Raw genomic sequence first — 22,918 nt, forward strand, 5'->3', positions numbered from 1 at the left:
CACAGTTGATGCTCCTCTGTGGAGGTGTGGGGAGTAGGAGGGCTGGGCTGCACCAGAGGAGAGGCTTGGGAACCAGTAAGAAATAATTACATGCTCAAATCTGAATATTTTTGTGGGATTTCTTTGGCTTGTTTCTAAACAATGGTTGCAACGTGCTCTTTTTGGAATGCAGATCGTTTCTGGCCATTACCTGTAGAAATGTGCTGGAAGCCCTTTGTATCTCTCACTGTGGCCCTTCAGCAAAAGCTGTGGGAAATCTCTGGGGCTGCTTTCCTGAGTCGTGGAGAAATTTTATGTTCCTTCTTTAACAAAAATCATCTGTAGGAGAGAGAGCACTGTACAAGCGTTGCACACATAAAACAGTTCAGCCTGAAAGGGCTCTCTGGAGGTTTCCAGCCCGACTCCTGCTCGAAGCAGGGCCAGGTTCAAAGGCGGCTCAGGATGCTCAGGGCCTTCCTCAATCAGCCGTGTTTCTATACCACCAATGGAGGAAATTCACAGCCAATCTGCTTCTTCTGTCACTCATGGAGAGGATTATTTCCATATATTCAGATAGAACTCCATCCTTTAGCTCAGCCTCCCTTATAACCCCACAGGGCAGCTGCATGTCCCCATACTTTCCCCTTCTCTAGGGCGAAGGCCATGCTTCCCAGCCCCCCTTGCCTGCCCTGTGCCCTGAGCAGCCTGCTGGCCTCTGCTGGATGTGTGCCCATATGTCAATGCCTGTCCTTGCAGTGGGGCCCAGAACATTTAATTCATCACTGAAGTAACGTGGAACTATGTCAGCTTCCCCTGCAGGGTACGAAGTTCTGCACAGGGTCCTTTCAATTCACGAAAACCTTCACTGGTGTTACCTGAATCACGCTCTATTTAATAAGTTCATAAATGCATAGATATGTTTTCTTAGAGATACGTTCTAATCCTATCAGTGATTTTTATTTGTTTTATTGCTTACTTCAAACAGCACCTTAGGGCAGGAGGTGAGGGACGGGTCTGCCATTGGCTCTGCAGTGATTTCTCCAGGCATATGGCTCAGGTCACACGGTGGTCACTGTATGGCCAGCAGAAAGACAAAGATAGAAACTGCATTAAGCAGTCGCATCAAGCAGGCATTTTGGAGTGATTTGGGGCAATTTCATGAAGGAGCTACAACTAATTATTGTTGTTTTCCCCATTTACAACAGAAGTTTTAATCAAAATAATGTGACAAAACCCAGGAATGTTTGGAAAAAGAGTAGTGAAATGTTTTATAATTCATTTGTCAGTGTGTTACCTGCTAAGAAAAGTGCCCTACCTTCAGTATGGAGTCTTGCAGAGAATATGACATCAATATTAGTTTAGGAAAAAACATCACCACCACCAGAAACTGTAAAGGAAAATGTAAACCAAGAAATTCCTTGGGTAAGTGAGGGAGGATGTTGTATACTGGCCAAGTCCTGCCCCAGTCTCAGCCTTCTGACCCTCTGCAGTTCAGGACCATGAAACGTGGCACTGTAAGATGTGACCCTGCCTTTGCTTACTCACGGATCTCTGACCTCATGCTGACTTCTGCACACAGGAAGATTTCCCTTTAGCCAAACAACGATTAGCCATATGCTGCACCTGACTTCAAGGATTAAGAGTTTGTAATTAAGTGGATTGCAGCAGGAGATCAGTGGCAGGGTAGCAGATGAAATCCGTTCTTGGGGTAGCTAAGGGCTGAGCGATCTGTTCTACAGCAGGAGGCAAACCAGCTGTGGCTTTTGCCATGCTGCTCACAGGGGCAGGGCCAGCTGGGGCTGGAGGAGGTTATGCTGGGACTCTGCTCCCTGAGCTGAGAACAGAGTGATTTCTGGGTGCTGTTCCTGTGGCTGGCATTGAGCAGCTCCAGGGAGACAGTTGTTGTCCAGGCAGTGCCAAAAGTCATGTTCAACACAGAAAGATGGATGTGGACCTCCCTCCTGCTGTGCACCCATGAGCTTATGAAGGCAATGAGTGCCCAGTGCAGCAGGAGCCATAGTGAACTCCTATGGGTGCTAGGGGAAATCTCTGCTTCCCAGCGATGTATTCCACAAGACACATCAGGATAATATATCTTGAGGCTGTGCCAAATCTTTCTGAAATATTCATGCACATTCCCTTAATTTATAGAAACAAACACAGCAGAATAATTATTTCAATGCCTCCCCCTGAAGGAAACCCATATTTCCATGTAGAAATGTAACCTATATCCTCACAGCCATGCTGCATCCTTCAGAACATGCCAGTGCTTAGCTCTCGTGGCAAAATACTACAGGTATTCTTGCCATGTCAGACCTGGCAAAGGAATCATGGTAAGAAATTTAGGTTAAAGGCATGGCTGCAAAACTACTCATACCAAAACAGCAGAGCTCCAGACCTCCTCCTAGGAAAGAGCCATTTGGAGAGGGATGGTGTGAAGGCTGGAGGTGAGAGACAGAGCCTGTCCCAGTTTTCCTGTCTGTATTTTCTGAAATGTCTGCAGGGGGAAGGACAACTGTACTTTCAGGCATAGCTGGTGCCCTAATGTAAATAAGTTCCCCGAACTTCAGTGTCGTTTGTTCTTAAGATGCTTTGGCAGAACACTTTGAGTCAATTCACTTACCTGTGACTAGGTCTGTAAACAAGGGCTCCCTGCTGATAAGGTTCAAGTGACATTTTTAGTGGTATTTGACAGGATTTACCTTGCTTTCAAGTCTTCTACCAAGCTCTTCTATTCATAGGCAGTGAAACCGACAAGAAACCCTTTCTTTTATCAAACTAGTGCTAAATACCATTAGCTTCATTGGTTAGATACGGTGCTGCCAGCCTCTGCTGGCTGCAGTTAATCAGTTCTGCTGGTGGCAAAGCCTCTCTGGCCTGTGCTCTTAACTTGTGGTGAATATCCAAGAATGTAGAACTGCATGGAAAGCAGAGCTGCAGGCATGATGGTCCTGAGCTTCTGCCTTAGCTTTTCCCTACTGGGAGATGTGGATGCAGAAATGAGTGAAGAACCTGTCTCTTGCTCCACTCAGTGTTTTGTGCTATTTAGGGTTCTACCCAAGTCCTCAAGAGGTTTCTTTTGTCCAAAATGCTCTTTGTTTGGTTTTGACTACTGAGAGCATGTGACACTTGTCTCAAGCTATTAACCAAGTGTCCAGCCAAAATCAATTGCCTGGGAGACGCAGACCATTACCTGGAGGTCAGGACCTCGATAAATATTACCAGCCTCATTGTGCCGCTGACAGATTCAGTTGGCTGCCCTGTGTTCCAGTTGAACAGTTCAGGTGCTGTGTTTGTATATATTTGCAGGCAGACTAGGGGGGACCATCTCAGGAGCAGAGTGCCGGCAGCCGCCTGCAGACCCCGGCAGTGCCTCACCATGGCCATGGCACACGTCTTTGTGCTGTTCTCTTTTGCGCTTTGTGGCTTCCTCCCAGGTGAGTAACTCCCAGAGTGCTGCAGGGCCTTTGTGCCTGGCAGTCCTGGCTCTCCTTATCAGAACAAGGTAGTGACCATCAGACAGAGATTCCCCTGCAAAGAGCCTGCAAAGGCTGCTGGGTGCACTGGTGTTAAATGGATGTTGTGCTGGCCGTTGGGTTCTCTATTCCCAGCACACTTCTTGCACCCCCAGCACTGTTACACTGTTTGCATTTGCTGCACAGTCACAGAGAATGGATAAATGCTTGAAACGATGCCATAACAAGGTGGTCAGACCTCCAGGAACTAGTCAGGAAAACACTGTCACAGCACAGGCAAGCTCTGTGCAGGAACCTGGCAGATTTCCTGCAATGCTTTTGCTGCTAATGGAGAAACAAGAGATGCAAACAAGCCAGGATCTGATGTTCTCCTTCTGTATTTACATCTCATGAAATTACCAAGTCAAAGACAAGCGTGGTTTATTTCTTACACTCAGCTTCTTTAAAATGTATATCCCTGACAACAGATGCTGTGTATGTTTGCTTATCCTGTATATGACTATTTGCATTTGCATTTATCTGTATTGACTCAGGTTTCTTTTCAGATATGTGATAGATGTTTTCTAGGGACAAAACGGATGTGTAAATAGATAAGGAAGGAAAAAATATTAATTTCTCAATTAATAAATTAACCTATATCTTAACTTTTCATTTTTTATTTTTAAGAGCAGAGCTATTCAAGAACATGTTTCATCAGTCAGCAATAAGAGACTAAATTATGCTTATCAACGCTAAAAAAATCATATAGGTTTACTTAGTTCAAGAATTGAATCGGTGGAAATCACCCAGTTTTGTTCTCTGTGGAGTTTCACATGTAAATTTCAGCTAGCTGAGGTCTCATTGATCTCACTGGCTTTGTTTCACACTGTTGTTCCCCCTTTTTTTCCCCCAGATGCTGCCTTTGGGGTTGAGGTGAGTAAGAGAGTTCTTTCTGTCCTCCTTTTTCTTTTCTCATTTTTTTCCCTGTCTTAATTAGTATCGCTGTGATCAGATCCCACAGTGCAAAATGTTAAATTATGCAGTTCTGAGCTCTACATCTATGCTGTGTGTACTGAATGTAGCAGTGATACAAAATTGTTGGATGAATTAATTTCTGACCAACCCTGAACTGGTCTAAGCTTTTAGATGGTCATATGGTCTATGAAATACTATGATGGTTTGGGTTGGAAGGGACCTTTAAGATCATCTAGATCCAACCCTTGCTGTAGTCACTAGACGAGGTTACTCAAAGCCCCATCCATATGATCAGCTCTAGACTGATGGCAATAGACTATAGCAAAAAAAAACCTACCCCAAAGCAACCTACTGAAAGAAAATACTGTGAGGCACTCCAGCTTCCAAACCCCAGGGTGTTAGACTTATTATTTTGAATGAACATATTTGTGTGTTGATAATGAATGAGTAACAATGGAAGAATACTGGAGGGGCCATCTCTCAGGCTTTGCAAAATAGTGCCTGGGGGCTGTGATAGATCCCTAGATCCCTGCTGGTTTATCACATGGGGAGCTGAATGGCTGTAACCACACTGCCCGACCCTCTCCCACTGCATGGAGATGAGACTGGGTCTGATCACTGTCCCATTGAAAATGAGAGAGATAACTATAAAATGTTACTTCATGCTGTTGCTGTATTTTCCTTTGACAGGTGGACTGCAGTAGGTTTCCCAACACTACAAACGAGGAAGGCAAAGATGTATTGGTCTGCACCGAAGAGGTCCAGGCCATCTGTGGTACCGATGGAGTCACTTACAGCAACGAGTGCTTGCTGTGTTCCTACAACATGTGTGTACTGCAAAGAGCTCATCCTGCAAGCAAGCAGTTGTGCTTAGGGCTCATGGCAGCACCCCTTTCCAACAAACTGTGATCTGTCACATGTCACTTATGTCAACTCTTTCAGAGCAGGCTTGAATATCACTGCGTGACATTCCGTTGCCTAGACATCACTTTGGTTACTGTGTCTTTTTTGTTGATGTAATTTATTCAGATTTTTCTCCTCCATCTCAGGGATGAGGCAGATGACAGCCCTTAGGGCAAATTTCATCCCAGCAAAAATGATGGAGAGATGCTCCAGTCTGGATGGTCCAAAACAGTCCTAAAGATCTCAGGGTCTTTAAATCCCTGCCAACCACTTATTGCTCACTTGCTGGGGAGCATGGCACTACTCTCTCCAGTACAAATATATACATATATATATATATATGCAAAGATGACTTAGCAAGACTCAGTCTCATTGCATTAGGTACATATTCCCAGTAATAAGAAGTCTTTGCTGAGCTTCCTAATGTCTGTTTTCCCTCTCTAGAGCATATGGAACCAATATCAGCAAAGAGCATGATGGAGAATGCAAAGAAGCTGTTCCTGTAAGTGAAACCAAGTTCACCCTTTGTGCAGCCGAAGCTGATTATTGACTTGCGCAATAAATAATTTAAATGCTGAATAAGAGGGCATGTGAGATGTCAGAATCTTGTATTGATCATCTTCAGGTGAAGTTTCGTCCCAATAACACACACACAAAAAAGCATTTTTCCTGCTGAGATGGCATCCTAGGAGGCCCAACGCACGCACTCCCCTGGTCTACATGGTCACTGTAAGCCCTCACTAGCACTTTGCTGTGTGCTCCTTCCACAGGTTGACTGCAGTAGGTATCCCAACACGACAAATGAGGAAGGCAAAGTGCTGATCCTCTGCAACAAGGCCTTCAGCCCTGTCTGTGGTACTGATGGGGTCACCTACGAAAATGAGTGTCTGCTCTGTGCCCACAGTGTGTAAGTACTGTGCAGATCTCCCTTGGCAGGAATGGGTCCTGTGTTCCCGGCAGCCACTCTTCTGAACACTGGGATTTCCCATGATGCTTTTTCTGTATGGCTCATGTACTCCATCCCTCCTCTCTCTGATAACCAGATGTTTTTTTTCTTTCTGATTAGAAAGAGAACTGTGCCTTTGATCTTGAGAGAGAAGTAGGAAGCTGGGTGTGGACTTAAGAGAAGAGCTCTGTCCTCTGTTAACTAAGTTGAAAGGGTCTGTGTGGCACATGCTACCTTGCAGAGGACAGCAGTGACTCCCTGGTCCACCTGTATTGCCACACAACTTAGCTCCTAGGTCATGACAGCCTGTTACCTCTCATCCTTTGCTTCATGCAATACTACAGCGGTATGGTACATAGCATCACCTCCCACAACACCTGATTTGTTGAACCAGAGTGTCAGAGAGTAATATTATCTCTGACTTCAGGACCATCAGATACCATCCTACATCCAGGGGGGACCTCAGTACTCCAAGTCCCATGAAGTATCAGGGAGTTTGGAACTAGGTGATCTTTGAGATCACTTCCAATCCAAGCCATTATGTTATTCTATTAATGCCAGGGAGGCAGGGGTGCTTACAGGGCTGATATCTTGAGCAGTGTGGGCACAACATTGACTGGACATCTGCAGCCCATCAGCACTGCAGGGATGTGAAGTTCAGCACTGCAGGATGCAGGCACAGCACCCTAACGTGGATTTTTTTCCTTTCAGAGAGCAAGGGACCAGCGTTGGCAAGAAGCATGATGGTGGATGTAGGAAGGAATTTGCTGCAGTGAGTGTGAGTTGCACAATGAAGCAGGTTCTGGTCCCACTGATGTCAAGGGAAACTTGGCCAGCATCTGTAGTAGCCTCAGGAGCATCACTTGTGCTTCAGCACAGAGATTTTACTTTCTGCACACGTAATACACATTATCCACAGTAACGTCAGGAAGGGAAGAGGATGACTGCACAGGAAAGGATCAGTAAAATACCAGGAGCAGAAATAATCCACGAGGGCAGAACTGAGAATGGTTTTAGGCAGTCAAACCAATGGGCCATCAAACCCATGACGGTTTGACATGGAGTCCACTCTCACAGCATTCATAAGAATTGAGTAGGTGGGAGTAAGAGCAGGGTGAGTGTGTAGGGGTCTTCCCAAACACTCTTCCACATTGCAGCTATGCAACTCGGCCAGGTGTGATCTCTATGTGATCAGTAAGCCTCGGTGGATGTCGCTCCCATGGAATTCTCCAGCCTCTTTCTAGACCTGTATATATGGTGGTGGTTTTATCTTTTTTCTGTCTCTCTCTCCCCCTCTCTCTTTTTTTTCTTTTACTACAATGTCCCTCAGCAAACATAGCACTCATTTCACAAATAAACAAATCCCATTCTCCAAGTACCCAGATAAGTGCTGATTTTTGTTTAAAGCCTGTGAGAGAGATGCTAGACCATAACAAAGGTATCAGTGCTGCCTCTTCTCCAGACACCAATGTTTTTTTCCATTTAATTTCCTGAACAGGTCAGAAACACAGTGCAACGTGATCATAAGCATAGCACGTTCATGGTGCGAGCTGCTGCTGCATCTCAAAATGCAGCAGTCAGGCTGTGATATGCATCTCTTACACAGGAAATTATGCTCCATTTTTGTATTATTAAATCTAGCATGGGAGAAAGGACATCCAGTTTATATCAGATCATGCAAGGAAGTTAATTATTTTTAGTTAGATCATTATCGTCGTCACTGCAGCTGTAGCTAGGGAGGGGTTGAAGCTCTTCAGCTATGAATTCCTTCTTATCCTTCACATTTGAATTGTGTTTTTGCAGGTTGACTGCAGCGAATACCCTAAGCCTGCCTGCACGTTGGAATACGTACCTATCTGTGGCTCCGACAACAAAACATATGGCAACAAGTGCAACTTCTGCAATGCAGTCGTGTACGTACAGCCCTGGTTACATTCACGTTGTCGGCTGCCTCCTGCAGGCACCAGCTTGTACAGTTCCTGCTTTTGTTGCTGATTGCTGACCAGGATTTGGGAGCAGAAAAGAACACCAGGCATCATGCCAGCCATTCAGTTTTTTTCATCAGTGCATGTCTGGTTTGTTAGGATGGATGTTTTGAACACCATTAACCTTAAGGGAAGTTTTCCTTGCTGCAAAGAAAATCTAATTTGGGGTTTCATTGGCGTTCCCCAAAAATATTTTTCAGAAGAGGTTAAACGATTTCATTCACCTCTTAATAATCAGGTAGTAACTGAGTCTCCCAGTTCTTGGGCTCTGGGCAGGATCCCATCTCCTGCCTGCTGTAGGACAGAGCGCAGCAGGCAGGGCTCTGCAGCTCTGTGTCTAACCCACTTCTTCCTGTCATCTCTTTCAGGGAAAGCAACGGGACTCTCACTTTAAGCCATTTTGGAAAATGCTGAATATCAGTGCTGAGAGAATTCACCACAGGATCCCCACTGGCAAATCCCAGCGAGAGGTCTCACCTCAGTTCATCTCGCACTCTGGGGAGCTCAGCTCACTCCTGATTTTCTTTCTCAATAAACTAAATCAGCAACACTACTTTGTCTTGTTTAATGCTCTGTCTCATGCAATGTTTTCTTCTGATTTGTTGGATGGTGATACCAGACTCAATATGTTCCATGCTCATGGCTCTGGGGTATAACAAGAACAACATCTTGCTCTCATCCCTGTCATAAAAGGCAGAAAATTAAATACAGATGCATAAACCTCGGCTGTGTGACTTTGCGTATAAATGATAGTCAGCCTCCATTAGTGTTCAGACCCTTTTAGACAGCTGAAATACTGCTCCGAACTGCTGATGCTGGCTGAGCTCTCCTATGGTACATGTGGTGTACTTTCCCTGTGCAGCATTAGCAAAGAAAGCAGCTCAGGGCACGGTGGTGGCCAAAGCCAGGGCCGATCCCATGGCCTCCTGCGCATGGTCCGTACCCATGGGCATAGCAGCTAGTGAGGGGAATGTTTTTAAGGCATGTAAGCATGCCCTGCCTACATGTTTGTGTCCTCCAAATGGTGTTGCAAGTTTTTTCTCCTCTTAGAATTGTCCTTTAACAACCTCCAAGTGTTTTAAGATGAATGCCCTCCTAGGCCTGGTTCTGCTCTTACCTACTTGTCTTTTCAGATAATAGTCCTTGCCAGCCCAAGTATCTGAGCAGCATTTTGCAACCCAGGGATGAAGTATCCCTCTGCTTTTGAGAGTGTGACCTCAGTCATTGGTGCATTGTCAGTGACATTTATTTTGCTTTTGTCTTTTGTTGGTGTACTGAACTGTTGTTTTCTTGATCCACATGAGAGAAACTTTAATAAAAGTTATATAAAATAATGCCTCCCTTAAGCATTTCTTTTCCTTGATGGGATGAAGTCATTCAAAACGAGGATGCTTTGGTGGTAAAACAAAGGATTTAAGCTGAGATGGGCAGATGGATGAAGCAGTGATTTCCAGTTTGGATTGAACTTTTCTGGGATCCAGGCTGTGGGCCTCATATCATTCTGTCATCATCAGGCTATCAGTCTGCTGCTGCAAATCTACTCCACAATGCTAATGGCTTTTAGGGAAAATAGCAATTGTTAGTTCTTTGCAAATGCCCATAAAACTTCTTCCATCACTTGTTCAGCTCCAAGACTCCCTTCAGCCTCTGGCTCCTCCTCTCTTGCTCACTCTCCCAGTTCAGAGTTTTCCTGGATTTACTAGTACTTGATGAGGCATCATTGATAGGACAAGGGAAAATGGTTACACAATAGAAGAGAGGAGATTTAGACAGGATATAAAGAAGAAGTTCTTTATGAAGAGGGTGAAGAGTCACTGGCACAGGTTGCCCAGGGAGGTGGTGGTGCCCCATCCTTTGAGACAGCCAAGGTCAGGCTGGAGGGGCTCTGAGCACTGATGGAGCTGTGGGTACCCCTATCCATTGCAGGGGGTTGGACCAGATGGGCTTCAATGGTCCCTTCTGACTCAAATGCTTCAACAGTTCTGTGATTCTATTGGGATAAAGCATGGCAATTAAGACTTTCCACTCTGGAAGCCATTCATTTCAGCTCAACAGCATTTTGCCAGCAACACCAAGAAAGCACTGCATATAAATTAGCCCTGATAACATGCACATGGAGGAAATCCAGCAGCATTCTCTCTTCAGGTTTGTACAGTTGCCCTTTTGCTCACAGGAATTTTCCATGGTCCTTCAGAAGGCACCTGTCACACACTTCACTGGAAATAATGAAGCCAAGGGTGTACTTCACATATTTAAACCTGCGATGGCTGTTGATAATGAAACATTCTTTGTGGCTTACCTGTGTAAGTGCCATCAAGATTTACAACTCTGACACCAGAGCAGAAACGCTGGTTATTTCAGAGTAAGGGTGGATAAACCAATTGTGAATGTACACAGCCACGCACACACAGATCAGGTTGCCATCCAGGGGCAGAAAGGCTGCATTCCATGAGCACCATGCACTTCTGCCCTTTGCTGCTGCCCAGGTGAGTGGCTGTGCTCCTGCTCCATGCTTTTTCGAGTGCTGGCTGTAAAAACACAACAAACATCCTCAGACTGGAAAGAGCTGTGTTCTACAAGGACTTATTTACTCCTAGAGAGATGGTGTTGAAAAGACTTGACATCAAAGACTATCACTTATGGGGTAATATTTTAGCAACAGAACTGAGTGGGTAAGAACAACTGTGGGAACAGCTCCGCGCTCGGTGCTAGTTTATGCATAATGAAAGCAGTGACATGTATGTGGTACCACCCGGCGACTCCGACATCCACTATTGAACCTCTGAAACACTGCAGAATCACAAATTATTTTACTGAATGGAAGAGAACGTTTCTTGCAGTCATCCTGAACTGAGATGCAGTTGGAGAGCCTGAGCGGTTGTAGCAGCGTTAGGGGAGTTACACCTCGCTGAGTCCTCCTGTTATTTCAGTGCTATTGTGGAGCTGCACGCAGGAGCTGCCACCAGTCCCTGCCAGCTCTGTGGCCCTGCTTCCCCAATAACTTGCTTATCTCTGAGTACCTGTCCTTGTTCATCCTGTGAATCACAGAAAATTGCTTTCTCTTCTTCTCTTTCATTTCGCACATCCTTCTCCACCCGGGCTGTAACCCTCCTGAGAAAAAATGTAGTGCAGAATCAATGTTGTAAACACTCAGCGTGGCACAAAATTTTGCCTGAAATTCCTTTTGTCTGAGAGTCATACACTGAATTGAAAGTTGTTTATTCAGGACATGCACTCACGGATTTTAACACTAACGGAGGAGATGAATTGTATTTGTGCCACACGTCCTATTTCGTTCTTTTTATTTATTTTTTTCCAGATCCCACAGCACTGAAGGAAAGGGTCAGATCTTTCAAGTTTTTCTCCATCATTTCTTTCCTGAAAGCAGTTTCTGTATAAATCATTACTAATCGCATTGCGATCGAGCGTTTGAAAACCCTGAGTCATCCCATGGCCTGAACAATATTTGCTACAGATATTACCAAGTGAAATGGCCATTTTCATCTGATAGTTTAAAATAAATAAATAAATAAACAGTGCAGCATTCAGTTGGTGTCCAAGATATTGTCACGGTTACTGTGGCAGCATTTAAGCTATTTACATGGGATTTACATCACTGGAGGCTGAAAGGGCACTGCAGGAATGTACCACGCTATTCTTGCCCCGTCCTTAAGCTCTTTTTGACATCCTCTGATGGTCAGTGCTGGGGGAAGCCCAGGGCTGGGGGTTCTCCTGGCACTGCCCTGCTGATAGATCTGCTGCTGAGGGTATTTTTGTGAACACAAGGCTGCATCGATCCACAGGGTGACTGCAGTGCCTGCGCCGTACCCCGCAATTTCTGCTCTTGAGAGTACATCCCACACTGCGGGTCTGATGGCGTAACATATGCCAACAAATGTTTATTCTGCAGTATATTTAGGGATGTATGAAAAGAAATCTCTTCACCATCTAAGTGGTGAACTTGAACTGTCTTATCAACCTTGGGGAGCAGTTGGAGATATAAGGTTGTTTTATGTGTTTTCCTCTTCTCCTAGCAAGAGTAATATATATATATATATATATATATATATATATATATATATATATATATATATATATATTTAACTGGGAGAGCTTACCAGGAATTCCTTTCTTTCAGGTATAAAGAAGTAACATTTAGCAAAGATCTTCATTTCCACATTAGGTAATTTACTGAAGAGCTCGCTTCCAGCAAATACAGTCTATTTCCTACAGCCTATTTGTTCTTCTTTTAAATTAAGTCTTTATCATGTCTTTGAATGTTAGTAATAAGAGGAAATAGCTGGAGTAGTTTTCAGAATGTTCCATTTTGGTTAAGTTCCTCTGTGATGTATCCTTAAGCAGAGGGAGAGATGCACAGCAGAAGTGCTGAGGTACTCTCTCTGAGGTCTGAGTTCTTTCCCTGCAGAACTCACTGGGCTCTTGCCTTGCTGTGCCCTCTGCAGTGCTCACATCACACCCATCAGGTTCCAGCTCAGAAAGGAGGACCCTCTCTGGCTGTGTTTGCTATAACGGCCCTATATGTTGCCCTAAAGCCTCATCCCAAACTTTGAAAGCTCCTGATACAGCCTGAAGCTATGCTCAAAAAAAAAAAACCTTCAGTATTTAGGTCTTACTTTAATACTATGTATCATGCCATTTTTTCTTTTTGTTTCTTTTTCTTTTTTTAAAGATGCTGTGTGATTGCATCACTGCAACAGTCCTGGGGTGTAGGTATTAATGGGTAAATTACAGGGAGGAAGAATGGATTGCCTGATTTATGAAGAAATCAAGCCCTCCAAAAGGCCATGAGCGTCTGTCTGCTTTCTTCCAGATTTCCAAAAGAAAACCAGTGCTAAGGATGAGACTCAGTTCAATGCTCAGGGCATCTTGTGCAGACACTGTCTGACTCCTTAGCAGCTGAAAAGAAAGAGGTGGTGGGTACCTATGGGTGAGTGAAGCATTTCCGCAAACACCTCATCTGCCTCCCAAAGCAGAGGATGGGATGCTTTCCCACCTGGGCTACACCAACAGAAGGGTGACAGCAGGGTGATGAGGTGACTGTCCCCATTGGCTCTGCTGTCGTGGGGATGCACATACAGTGCTGCATCCAGGCCTGAGATCTGGTGGGGCGCAGCCAGCCCAAGGCAGGGGTTGGGGTAAATGGGCTTTAAGGTCCCTTCCAACCCAAGCCATTTGATGATTTCACAGCTCTCAAATCTGCCTGTCTGCCTGCATCTGAGCTCATGGTGCTCACTGGGGGTGGGATACGGTACACTACGTGATGCTCAGAGGACCGCATGCAGGAGCTGCTGCAGCCGTTTATCACCTCACCCACCACTTAGCTGCTGCTTGTAGTTAATTACGTCAGCTGTCGCTTGTAGAGGATCCTTTGAGATTCTTGGGCCTCTGGAAATCTTGGCTGATGAAAGAAAGGGCTCAGAGTCATAGTGTTAATTTATTATTCATTAACAGCAAAGTGCCAGCAGTGCGGCGTGCCGTACGGGCTGCGGGCTCACAGTCAAATAGTTAATGATCTTAAGTGACAATGTGTCACTTTGCAGAGAGCAGAGAGAGCAGCTCTCCGAAGGGAGACAGCTTCCTTCCAATTCTGCAGCCATTCAGTGCCAAGCCCCTATGTGGGATACGAGTGAAGATGAGGAGAGCAATGAGGAAGAGGAGGGCCTCAAGGAACCTTGCTGTCTTGGAGACGAGTGATGATCACACTTGCTCTCAGGGTCCCAGCAATCTTCAGAGGGCATCTTGCAGCGACCATGATCTCTGAACAGCAAAACCCAGGTCATAGAGTGGAAAATGGGAGCAGAGATGGAACAGATCTCCCATCCTGCCATGGAGCTGCTCTGCTGATGAGGTGGCAGAGGGCAGCATGTGACCCCAGCATTACCCCCATCCCTGCACCAGGTGCAGCTCTGCAGGATGGCGGGGAGGACAAGGCTCTGTCACAACCATCACTGAAAATTATTAGTTTGTTGTTGTTGCTGCTCAATAAAATCCTGACACAACAACACAATATCCTCTCATCATTACTAATTTAACTCTCCCTCCAGGAAATTCCAGGCAGGAAATATTTTCTGCCTACCGAGGTGCTTTATGGCACAGTTCTTTAGAGGTACCTCAGCACTTTGTGTCATTATTAGGTGTCTGTGAATTTAGGAAATGCCATTCAATTACCCCACAAACTGATTAATGCATTGCACACAGTTGTTTAGTTCTGCTCCATTTTATATCAGTTTTTCTGTTTTATGCACTGCTCTACTTGTTGCTGGCCAGAACACATCTCGGGCCAGTCTACACCTTGCTCTTGATGCAGCTTTTCCCCAGGGCTTCAGCAGCATAAGTAGTTTGTCAATATGGGGAAAAATAAAATTATGCTTTAAAATAAAACCACCTGGAGATGCTGTTTTGAGGTCTGGCTGTGTCACAGCTATTGCAGTGATGGAACTGAGGGATTTGGATGCACTGGGCCAGATCCTCAGCGCTTTGCTATAAGCCAAATAATTCCAGACACCCTTCTTCCCTGAGATATCATCTGTGCTTAAGCAGCAGGAGATATGCAGGCAGCAATCAGATAGCTGAGCTGCAAGGAGAAATATCGTAAGAGTGCGGCTTAGAGCAGAGGCTTTACTGGCTCTAAATTGAATTCCGGTCCTCATAGGAGATCCAGTCCTGCCCCCGTGTGTATCGCTCCGGTAACAACAGTCTGTTTTGCTCCATCTTGCAGTGGGTCCAGAAGGGGAAAGGAAAAGCGTCGCGTGTTCGTCCCTGCGGCAGCGCAGCCTGTAAAGCATGGCAAATTAATGGAAATCTTTTTTAGGTCATGGTAGATTATGGATTTCTTTGAGATAAAGAATCTCAAGAGCAGAGGAAAAAATTCTCAGAAAATAGCACTGATATGAGATGGCATAATGCTAAACTGGGGAGAATTTCCAAGGTTACTGGAAATTTATTGAAGCACAAGGGAATGCATCGTGTGACTGCCAGTGTTTTCCCATTCACGTGGCTAGAATCTGCTTGAATACGATTACCATCTCAGAACTTGAAACAGCAGAAGGAGCTTTATTTGGCCTTTCCTATGGATCTTACATCTGCAGAAAAAAAGGCTAGAAATAAACTCACTTTATTGAACCAACATCACAAAACTCCAGCAACACGCAGGGATTTGGGCAGGTACGTTCATCTTCCTCTTCCCATGTGCAATGTGTATGGCATTTCCTGAAGCTCACTCCTCCAAATGCATTGAGACAGTTGTTTTTCATTCTTCTTAATGCCTGCGTCAACCCATCTGCTGATCAGCAATTATTTCTATCCCATTCCCTGCTGTTTCTTATTAATCAAGCTCTTTATGCAATCCCATGTAACACTTCACCCAGCTGCCCTGCCCTAACTGCTACCAATTATCTCATCCTATTTTATAGACCCTGTAGCAAGACTCAGTCCTTGCTCCTGGTGCAGGGCTGGCTGGCTCCCTAGGCCTGCAGAGGATCAGAGGTCTCCCAGAGGGAGCTTGTTAATGAAGGATAGGTGCTGGCCACACAGGAGGATAACACCAATCTCCACAATATACCAAAGCTCTGAGAGAACGAGATGGAGTTCAGCCTGGGAGGACAGAGAGAAGAAGCACAGCGTTTGAGGTCTGAGGCTGTCAGACCTGGGTGTGGGGTCGCAGGGTTGAAGAGGGGGTAGGCTGTGCTCCTCTAGCACTGCTGCTTCTGCAGTGAGGCTCTCTCCCCAGTGAAGCTGTGTGTGCCACGTCCCTGGAGATGCCTAAGGTCAGGTTGGCTGGGGCCCTGGGCAGCCTGAGCTGGTGAGTGGTGGGTGAGTCAACCCACAGCATGGGCTGGAACTGGGTGGGTTTTAAGTTCCCCTCCAACCTAAGCTATTCCGTGATCTCTGTTGATGGCTGGTGCAAGTTCTGAGGAAGCTTCATTTTCAGCTCAGGCATTCTTGTCCCTGGGGAAAAATCAATATTAATGCTTCAGTGATTACTGCTTGCCTTCCAAATATGCTTCTGATCAGTTCAAGAAATCTGACAGTCACGTCGCTCAGGATGCTAAGAATACAACAGAAACAGCTTTGAAAGGAACCCTTCAACTCTTGATATTTGTGAATGAGCTCCAAAGAACATTACTCATTTATTTTTCAGGAAAATGATTTCATTGACATGAACAGGCCAAAGCCTACAAGCTCTATTTTGTGACTGCAGCTCCTTACGCTTTCAGCTGCATTTTTATGATTTATGTTCCCATGCTAAGACTCGAACACCTCCTAGGATAATAAGAAAAACAGTTCTGATTTCCTATTTAAAATGTAGACTGCCTTTAAGCCACACGTGTGGATCAAGCTTCTTCTAAAGCACAAATGTGTTCCATCCTCACTCCTTTTCATTACAATCTTGTCAAAAATGTGTTCATTGTGATAATTGTTTTGCCATGTATCTGTGACAAGCGTTGAACCACTTAGTGAAGCCTCTGTTCTTCACTCAGCTGCAAGATATGTTTTAAGGAATGTGGCTCTCTAAATGTAGTCATGTGATAGAAGGGGGGATGTGTGGACTCACCTTCTGTTTGCTGTGGCTGCAATGGTTTTATGCATTCCTTGAGTCTTAAGCAAGCCCTTTTCATCTGTGCAGAACATCTCTTGCTGCCACTAAGATGAAACAAGATTTAAGGTTTGCTATTCTCATTGTTTCTTAATCGGGTTCACGTTGATTGCCAACAGATGAATAATTCCTCCTTATACGTGGACATGTCCCTCATGCTTCTGAAGTCTTAGGTAATGCTTTTCTGTTACGATGACTGTTTTTATCCTTCTTTGTGAGAAGTCACGTGCACCAGCAAAAAACAAAAGAGACTGTGGAGAAATTCACTGTGCCCTCAGCATCTTCATAAGACACTGCTGCCTGCCAAGCCCTAGACTTTACCTCTGTAAAAACAGAGGATGTCCAGTTCTACTGTACCATAAAAGTCTCCTGGAGCCCAAACATGGTGTAGCATGTGTAATATAGCGTGCACGAGCTCAAATGCTTTCATCAAATTAGCTTTTTGCTTTGCCAACTTCCATACATAATTTCACAACATCTAGTATTGAGACAGTGCTGTTGTTTGGGCAGCATAAATCACTCATTGTACAGCAGGGCACCTTTCTTAACAAGCTGGGTGTAGTTCACGTTTTTGTTTAATTCTGCTGGGCATCTCTCTAACAAACAAGTATTCTTTAGGGCTCAACTCAATAATCAATACATTTTTTTTAGCTTACAGAGCAAATAATTACTTCACCTGATGACTACACAAGGTTGGGGAAATGTATGTATAAAGTCTGGAGAGTGAAGGCAGAGAAACATCTCTGCTGACCTCAGGAGCAACAGATCTGCAAGTAACAGGCTGCACAGCCATCTCTGCCATGAAGGCAACAGGAACTGCTGCCCTCCTTGGATTAGTGCTTCTCAGCTCCTTTTGTGGTAAGTTGTTTTTATTACATTCTCTGCTTATATCTCTACTCCTACTGAACTAAATGTGGTTCAGGATGCCTTTAGAATCCTAAAAGAGAGCTCAGCCTGCTGGAGAAGTGATGGTTTGGTAAAACATGAGCTCTCTTTCTAATGAACTTTATCTTTGTGCAAATATTTATGTAATTCTAGCAGGAGGCCTCTGTCTGACATAAACTTATTATCCTCAGTAAGCCTCATAGTGCTGCAAAAGGAGAAATTTATACCCTATTTCTTCCTTAGTGAGTCAAAGTTTGTATTTTCACCAATAATTGATTTTTTTTTTTAATCATAGGGTGTAATTTGCTTATTTGAACTGGATAAAATATTTAGGAAACAAGTAATTCCCAGTTAATAAAAAAAAAAAAAGTGATGACTGTAGGAAAATTGATAATTCTAGAGGGATTTAAATCAAGGATCCTATAACATTTTTGTTTTTATCATCTCCATTTTTTCTAGATATTGTTTCTGGTCAGCAGTGGGTGAGTAGTAGATCTTCTGCATCGTTTAGTTGTGGTTTCAATGAACGAATGAATAATTCATACTCACACCATATCCTAAGGGAGTCTTAAGGGAAAAGAAAGGAAAATAAAATAAGAAAGGAAAGAAGAAAATGGGCCCCCAGGAATTTTATGTCATTTTCCCCCAGCAAATGAGAAAACATCTTTGTCAGAGAAAGATAACATACCACATTGGTGATAAAAGTTGGCAATTAATAATGCAGAGTGGGAGCTGGCGTGGCGCAGTGTGCCAGCAGAAAATCTGCACAGCTTTTCACTAACTGCCTCAATATCTCCCCTGCCTGATTCCCTGAGGACCGATCGTTTTTGTCAGTCGTGCGTGTCTGCAGTGCCAAAAGCCTCGGCAGAGAAACTGTGCTCATGCATACTGTAAGGAACACTGTAATTTGCTCCCACTTCTCCAATGACAGAAAATAAAATGACCCCCTGCAGCATGGCTATGCGTGGAAAACACAGTGGACATGGGCAGATCCTCCCTTCCCCTGCAGAACTGTCCCTCTGTGCTTTTCCCAGCCCTCCTGTGATGCGTACCGGCTGTCAGGCAGCAGGAACCTCGCCTGTCCCAGGGTCTTCCAGCCCGTCTGTGGCACCGATAACGTCACCTACCCCAACGAGTGCTCGCTCTGCAGACAAATGCTGTGAGTACGGGATTACCCTATTACCCATAATGATGGCACAGGTGGCAGACAAAAGCCTTTTGAATTGTGACTAATCGCGGGTGGGTTCAATTTTTCCTGTTTCTGTCTTCCCAGCGTGCAGGCTGTGTCTCTTCCTCGTCAAAAGTCCTGAGTTTGATTAATTAGTGGGGTTTGGACCAGGGAGGCTTGATGAGTGAGGTGACTCCACTGCACCACCACATTAACCCTTCCTTTCCTTCTCTCCTAGCCAGAGCAGGGCGGTTTACAAGAAGCACGATGGGAGGTGCGTGAAGGTATGGTCCCAGCTCAGACACTGTGCTGTGAGATGGCAGAATCCCTTCCTAGCACTAATTATGCATTTAAAACATACAGCTCCAAACCCATCAGAAATGTGGTAAAAAGGAAGAATTTCAGATCGTCAAGATGTGTATATATATATATTAATTTCATTTTAAACAGTGCATCAGTGAGTTTTGAGACATTATCTTGTGTAGTGCAGCTGACTTAAAAACAGAATCTTTTTATTTCAGTAATGCTTCAGTGTTGTCGAAATAGTTCCCTTTAGACTTAGAAGTTTGTTGAAATTAAGAAATTCCCTGGGGAGGTCTGGATTTTGACTAAATCACAGTTTTGTAACAGAAAAAAAGGATTCCATCAGAACACGTACCCTGAGGTTTGTTTATCAATACATGGAGCTACCACGAAGTGGAGAAGTGTCTCTATTTTTAGATTAGAGAGATAATGTAAAGAAACGCTCTGGCTGTGCAATTTAACATAATGCTACAATTTTCACTTCAGTACACTCAGAGTAATGGCAGGAACACCAAGGTGAGCGTCAGCTCCATTTTCGAGTGGAGCAGACATTTCACAGCGGCAGTTGCTGCCCTGTAGGGCATGTTAGGCACAGATCCTGCATGGTGGCATTTGGGGCGGAAAGCCTCAAGATGACACCAACAAAACCCATGAAAGGCAGAATTTCACTTGCCTGTGCTCCCTTGGCTGCACCGCGTTGGGCTGGAAGCTCACATCTCCATACAGCTGTACTCACTGCGAGCCCGGGGAGATGGGAGGTATCTCTCACACCACGCACCATTACACAGGGCTGTTGTTCTGTGGCTGTTTCAGGTTGATTGCACTGGCTACATGAGAGCAACTGGTGGGCTGGGGACAGCCTGCAGCCAGCAGTACAGCCCACTCCATGCCACCAATGGGGTCATCTACAGCAACAAGTGCACCTTCTGCTCGGCAGTGGCGTGAGTGGTGGGTCACAGGTTGGGTGTTGGGATCTGAGTGTTGGTGTTTGGAGCATATTGAGGCTCCTGGAGTGGCTGTGCTGTGCTGGTTCATTCTCAACTTGCTTTCTTCCCCAAGGAATGGAGAGGACATAGATCTGCTCACTGGAAAATACTCCGAGGTAAAGCTCAGAAGTCTGCACTATGAACTGTTGTCATAATACGTTATACAACACAGATTCAATGAGTCTGAACTGTGTAATAGCAATGTCTTCACCATGCTGGTGTATGTGTCCTGGAAAAAGGATTTGAGGAAAATAGCTCAAGTATGCCAGGGTCAGGAGATGCTGAACAAAACCCCTGACTCCAGTGTCAGCCTCACCTGCACAGCTCCTGAACGGGGTTGAAGCTGAGAGCATTGTTCACATGGTGGCTGTGCCAGAGATGCTCACTGCTCCTGGGAGTGTGGGGCTCATGCAGATCAGCTGTCACTACTTGGGCAGGAGGGCTTCGTACTGTGCCATTTGTGACACACTGCTTCTCAGCAGCCCTTCTCTGTACAGAGAGTAGATTTTTCCCTCTGATGTCTCACTCTGTGCTCTGCTGGGCAACCGCATTAGGATTTGCAGAGTTGCTAGAACAACAGAGGCCTGCACCTGAAAAAAATGTTATTATGCTTTGCCATGTCATAAATATAAAGCACTCGTGTAGGAATATATAGCAAACAAAGACTTCTCAATGTGTTGTTGCTCCATTACCTACAGATTGACTGCAGTGAATTCAAGAGAACCAATCTCTATTGCACCGCTGAGTACATGCCCCTTTGTGGCTCTGATGGCATAACGTATGGGAACAAATGCCACTTCTGCACTGCGGTTTTGTAAGTACAGTGCTCCCCACACAGTCATGAATCCACTGCTGTGCCAGAGCACAAAGGGAGAAGCTGCCAGGGAGCCCTTGTGCTCCCGTTATTCCCTTGGTAAATCTGTCCCCATGCCCAACATGATCCCATTGCTCCCTCTGCTGTGCCCTCCTCAAGCACTGCAGATCATAAACACAGGTGAGTATCTTCCCCCCACCACTAAACTCACATTCTCATTCGTGGGCTCATAGCACTCCAGATCCATACCTCTGAGAGTAATTTGAATGGTAACTTTAGGAGGAGTATCCAACAGTGTTTGTCCCAGATCTCTTTAACATGACAAAATGTGTAACCTGGGGAATCAGGAGAGAGGTAACTGAGACAGCATGCGACACTGGTTTGTCCGTGTGAAGTCAGCAGGAGCACCATCAGGGCTATAAAACCACCTTCCATGTTGATGATTTGGGCCTCCACCTTTCTCTGCAGGAGGAGTCATGGATCTCTGTCTCTCCGACACCATGGAGAATGCTGAGTGCTGGAGCATAACCTTTACCCCCATCTTTCACTTCCAAAGCCTGCAATTCCAACACACTCTTCCCTGCTTCCTGTTGTACATTGTTTCTGCCTTGACCCATCAGTAAATCAAAGCCAGCAACTCTCTTTGCCATGGACTGGTGTGGTTTTTTATTTATTGTTATTATTATTTTTTCCAGGGCAGAGGTAAAAGTCTTCAGGCTTTTTAGGCACTTATCTGTCAGACAGGAGAAGTTTTGAAATAAACCACAATAAAGACTAAAGTGCAACGCCCATCACACAAAAGCCTAAGCCCTCATGAAAGCGCGTCACCCTATTCCAAACCATCCAAAGAGGAAACACATCGCTATAAAATACTGCCACTCTCCTTGGTTCTGTCTTACAGCATGTGAATGGATTTGTTTTTAGGGTCAGGATGTGGCTCTGTAGAAGCATGGAGCCTTGGAGGAAGCTTGGCGTGGACTCTTGGCATGGAGGAAACATGGCTTTGATACACCTGGGCAATGGGCAAGTCTGGCGGTGCGTTATAAGGAGGCTTATGGCAAAGGGAGGAGACTATCTCATAGGGAAGAAAATTAGGAACTGTTGTTTCCTTGAAGGGCGTGTCCCTTGAGAGTGTGGTGATCAGCAGAAAATTGCAGCAAGCTGGGCAAGGCTGTAATGAGCCTAATGAGGACTGGGGAGAAACTAGCATGAGCTCTGGCTTCTTGGAGAAGATAGTTGAGAAGTTGCACTTGGAATGTTTGAGGCAGAGGAAAGAGTAAGGACTCTTCAGGAAAACGTTTGGGATTCTTCAGGCCTAGAAAAGAAAGGACAGAAGGTGGCTTGGTAGCTCCAAGGGAGTTTCTATCTGGAATGCAAGGTGATGTGTGGAGATATGGATGTGTGGATGATGCATGTGAGCATTCATGATGATGTGCCATCTCTTTGAGTGAGTCAAGGAGTGAGTATGCAAACAACAACCAAAAAGTCCCAAGTGCCTCTGCTTGTGCCACCTTCCCCTTTCTCCTTTCTCCACCTCCCATTCCCTCATTATGTAGGAAGACATTCAGCTGTTCAGGCTGATATTGAGGACAAAATCTGTGACTTCCAAGATTTTCTCTGGCTTTATTTCCTGAAATAGGCTGTATCTTGACCTAGAAATCTTATAGGTGTTTCCCACTGGAAGATGAGAAGCTGCCCTTTAATAGTGTGTCAGAGCAGTGCTCCCTCCCAGGGAGAGGAATGAAACTTTGAAATGTTTATTCCATTAGTGCAGGCAGTATAATCCACAGTGTGCCTCTGTGTCTGCTGGTGAGAAAAGACAAACTGGAAAGCTGTGAGGGTGTTCCCTGCTAATCTGCCTGTAAGGGAAAAGAGTAGCCAAGAAATAGGGTGAGCTGCTAC

At 45.1% G+C, this 22,918-nt stretch overlaps 2 protein-coding genes across 2 annotated transcripts; both read left to right on the forward strand.

Annotated features, from left to right (window-relative positions):
• Positions 1-3,235: 3,235 nt before the first annotated feature.
• LOC136047500 (ovomucoid) lies at positions 3,236-8,793 on the forward strand. Its single transcript, XM_065734655.1, has 8 exons — positions 3,236-3,416; positions 4,348-4,367; positions 5,100-5,236; positions 5,757-5,814; positions 6,083-6,219; positions 6,970-7,036; positions 8,062-8,171; positions 8,612-8,793. Exons 1-8 carry the CDS (start codon positions 3,359-3,361, stop codon positions 8,655-8,657), a joined length of 633 nt encoding a protein of 210 aa, XP_065590727.1. The 5' UTR covers positions 3,236-3,358; the 3' UTR covers positions 8,658-8,793.
• A 1,713-nt stretch (positions 8,794-10,506) lies between these two features.
• Positions 10,507-21,644, forward strand: LOC136047770 (double-headed protease inhibitor, submandibular gland-like). Its single transcript, XM_065735066.1, has 8 exons — positions 10,507-10,546; positions 18,205-18,227; positions 18,780-18,904; positions 19,152-19,197; positions 20,030-20,157; positions 20,276-20,318; positions 20,901-21,016; positions 21,485-21,644. The coding sequence occupies exons 1-8, from the start codon at positions 10,507-10,509 to the stop codon at positions 21,528-21,530; spliced, it is 567 nt and encodes a 188-aa protein (XP_065591138.1). The 3' UTR covers positions 21,531-21,644.
• Positions 21,645-22,918: the final 1,274 nt, after the last annotated feature.

The sequence above is a fragment of the Cyrtonyx montezumae genome, unplaced genomic scaffold, assembly GCF_038088225.1.
Source record: "Cyrtonyx montezumae isolate F1298 unplaced genomic scaffold, pur_monq_1.0 scaffold_18, whole genome shotgun sequence".
NCBI lineage: Eukaryota > Metazoa > Chordata > Aves > Galliformes > Odontophoridae > Cyrtonyx > Cyrtonyx montezumae.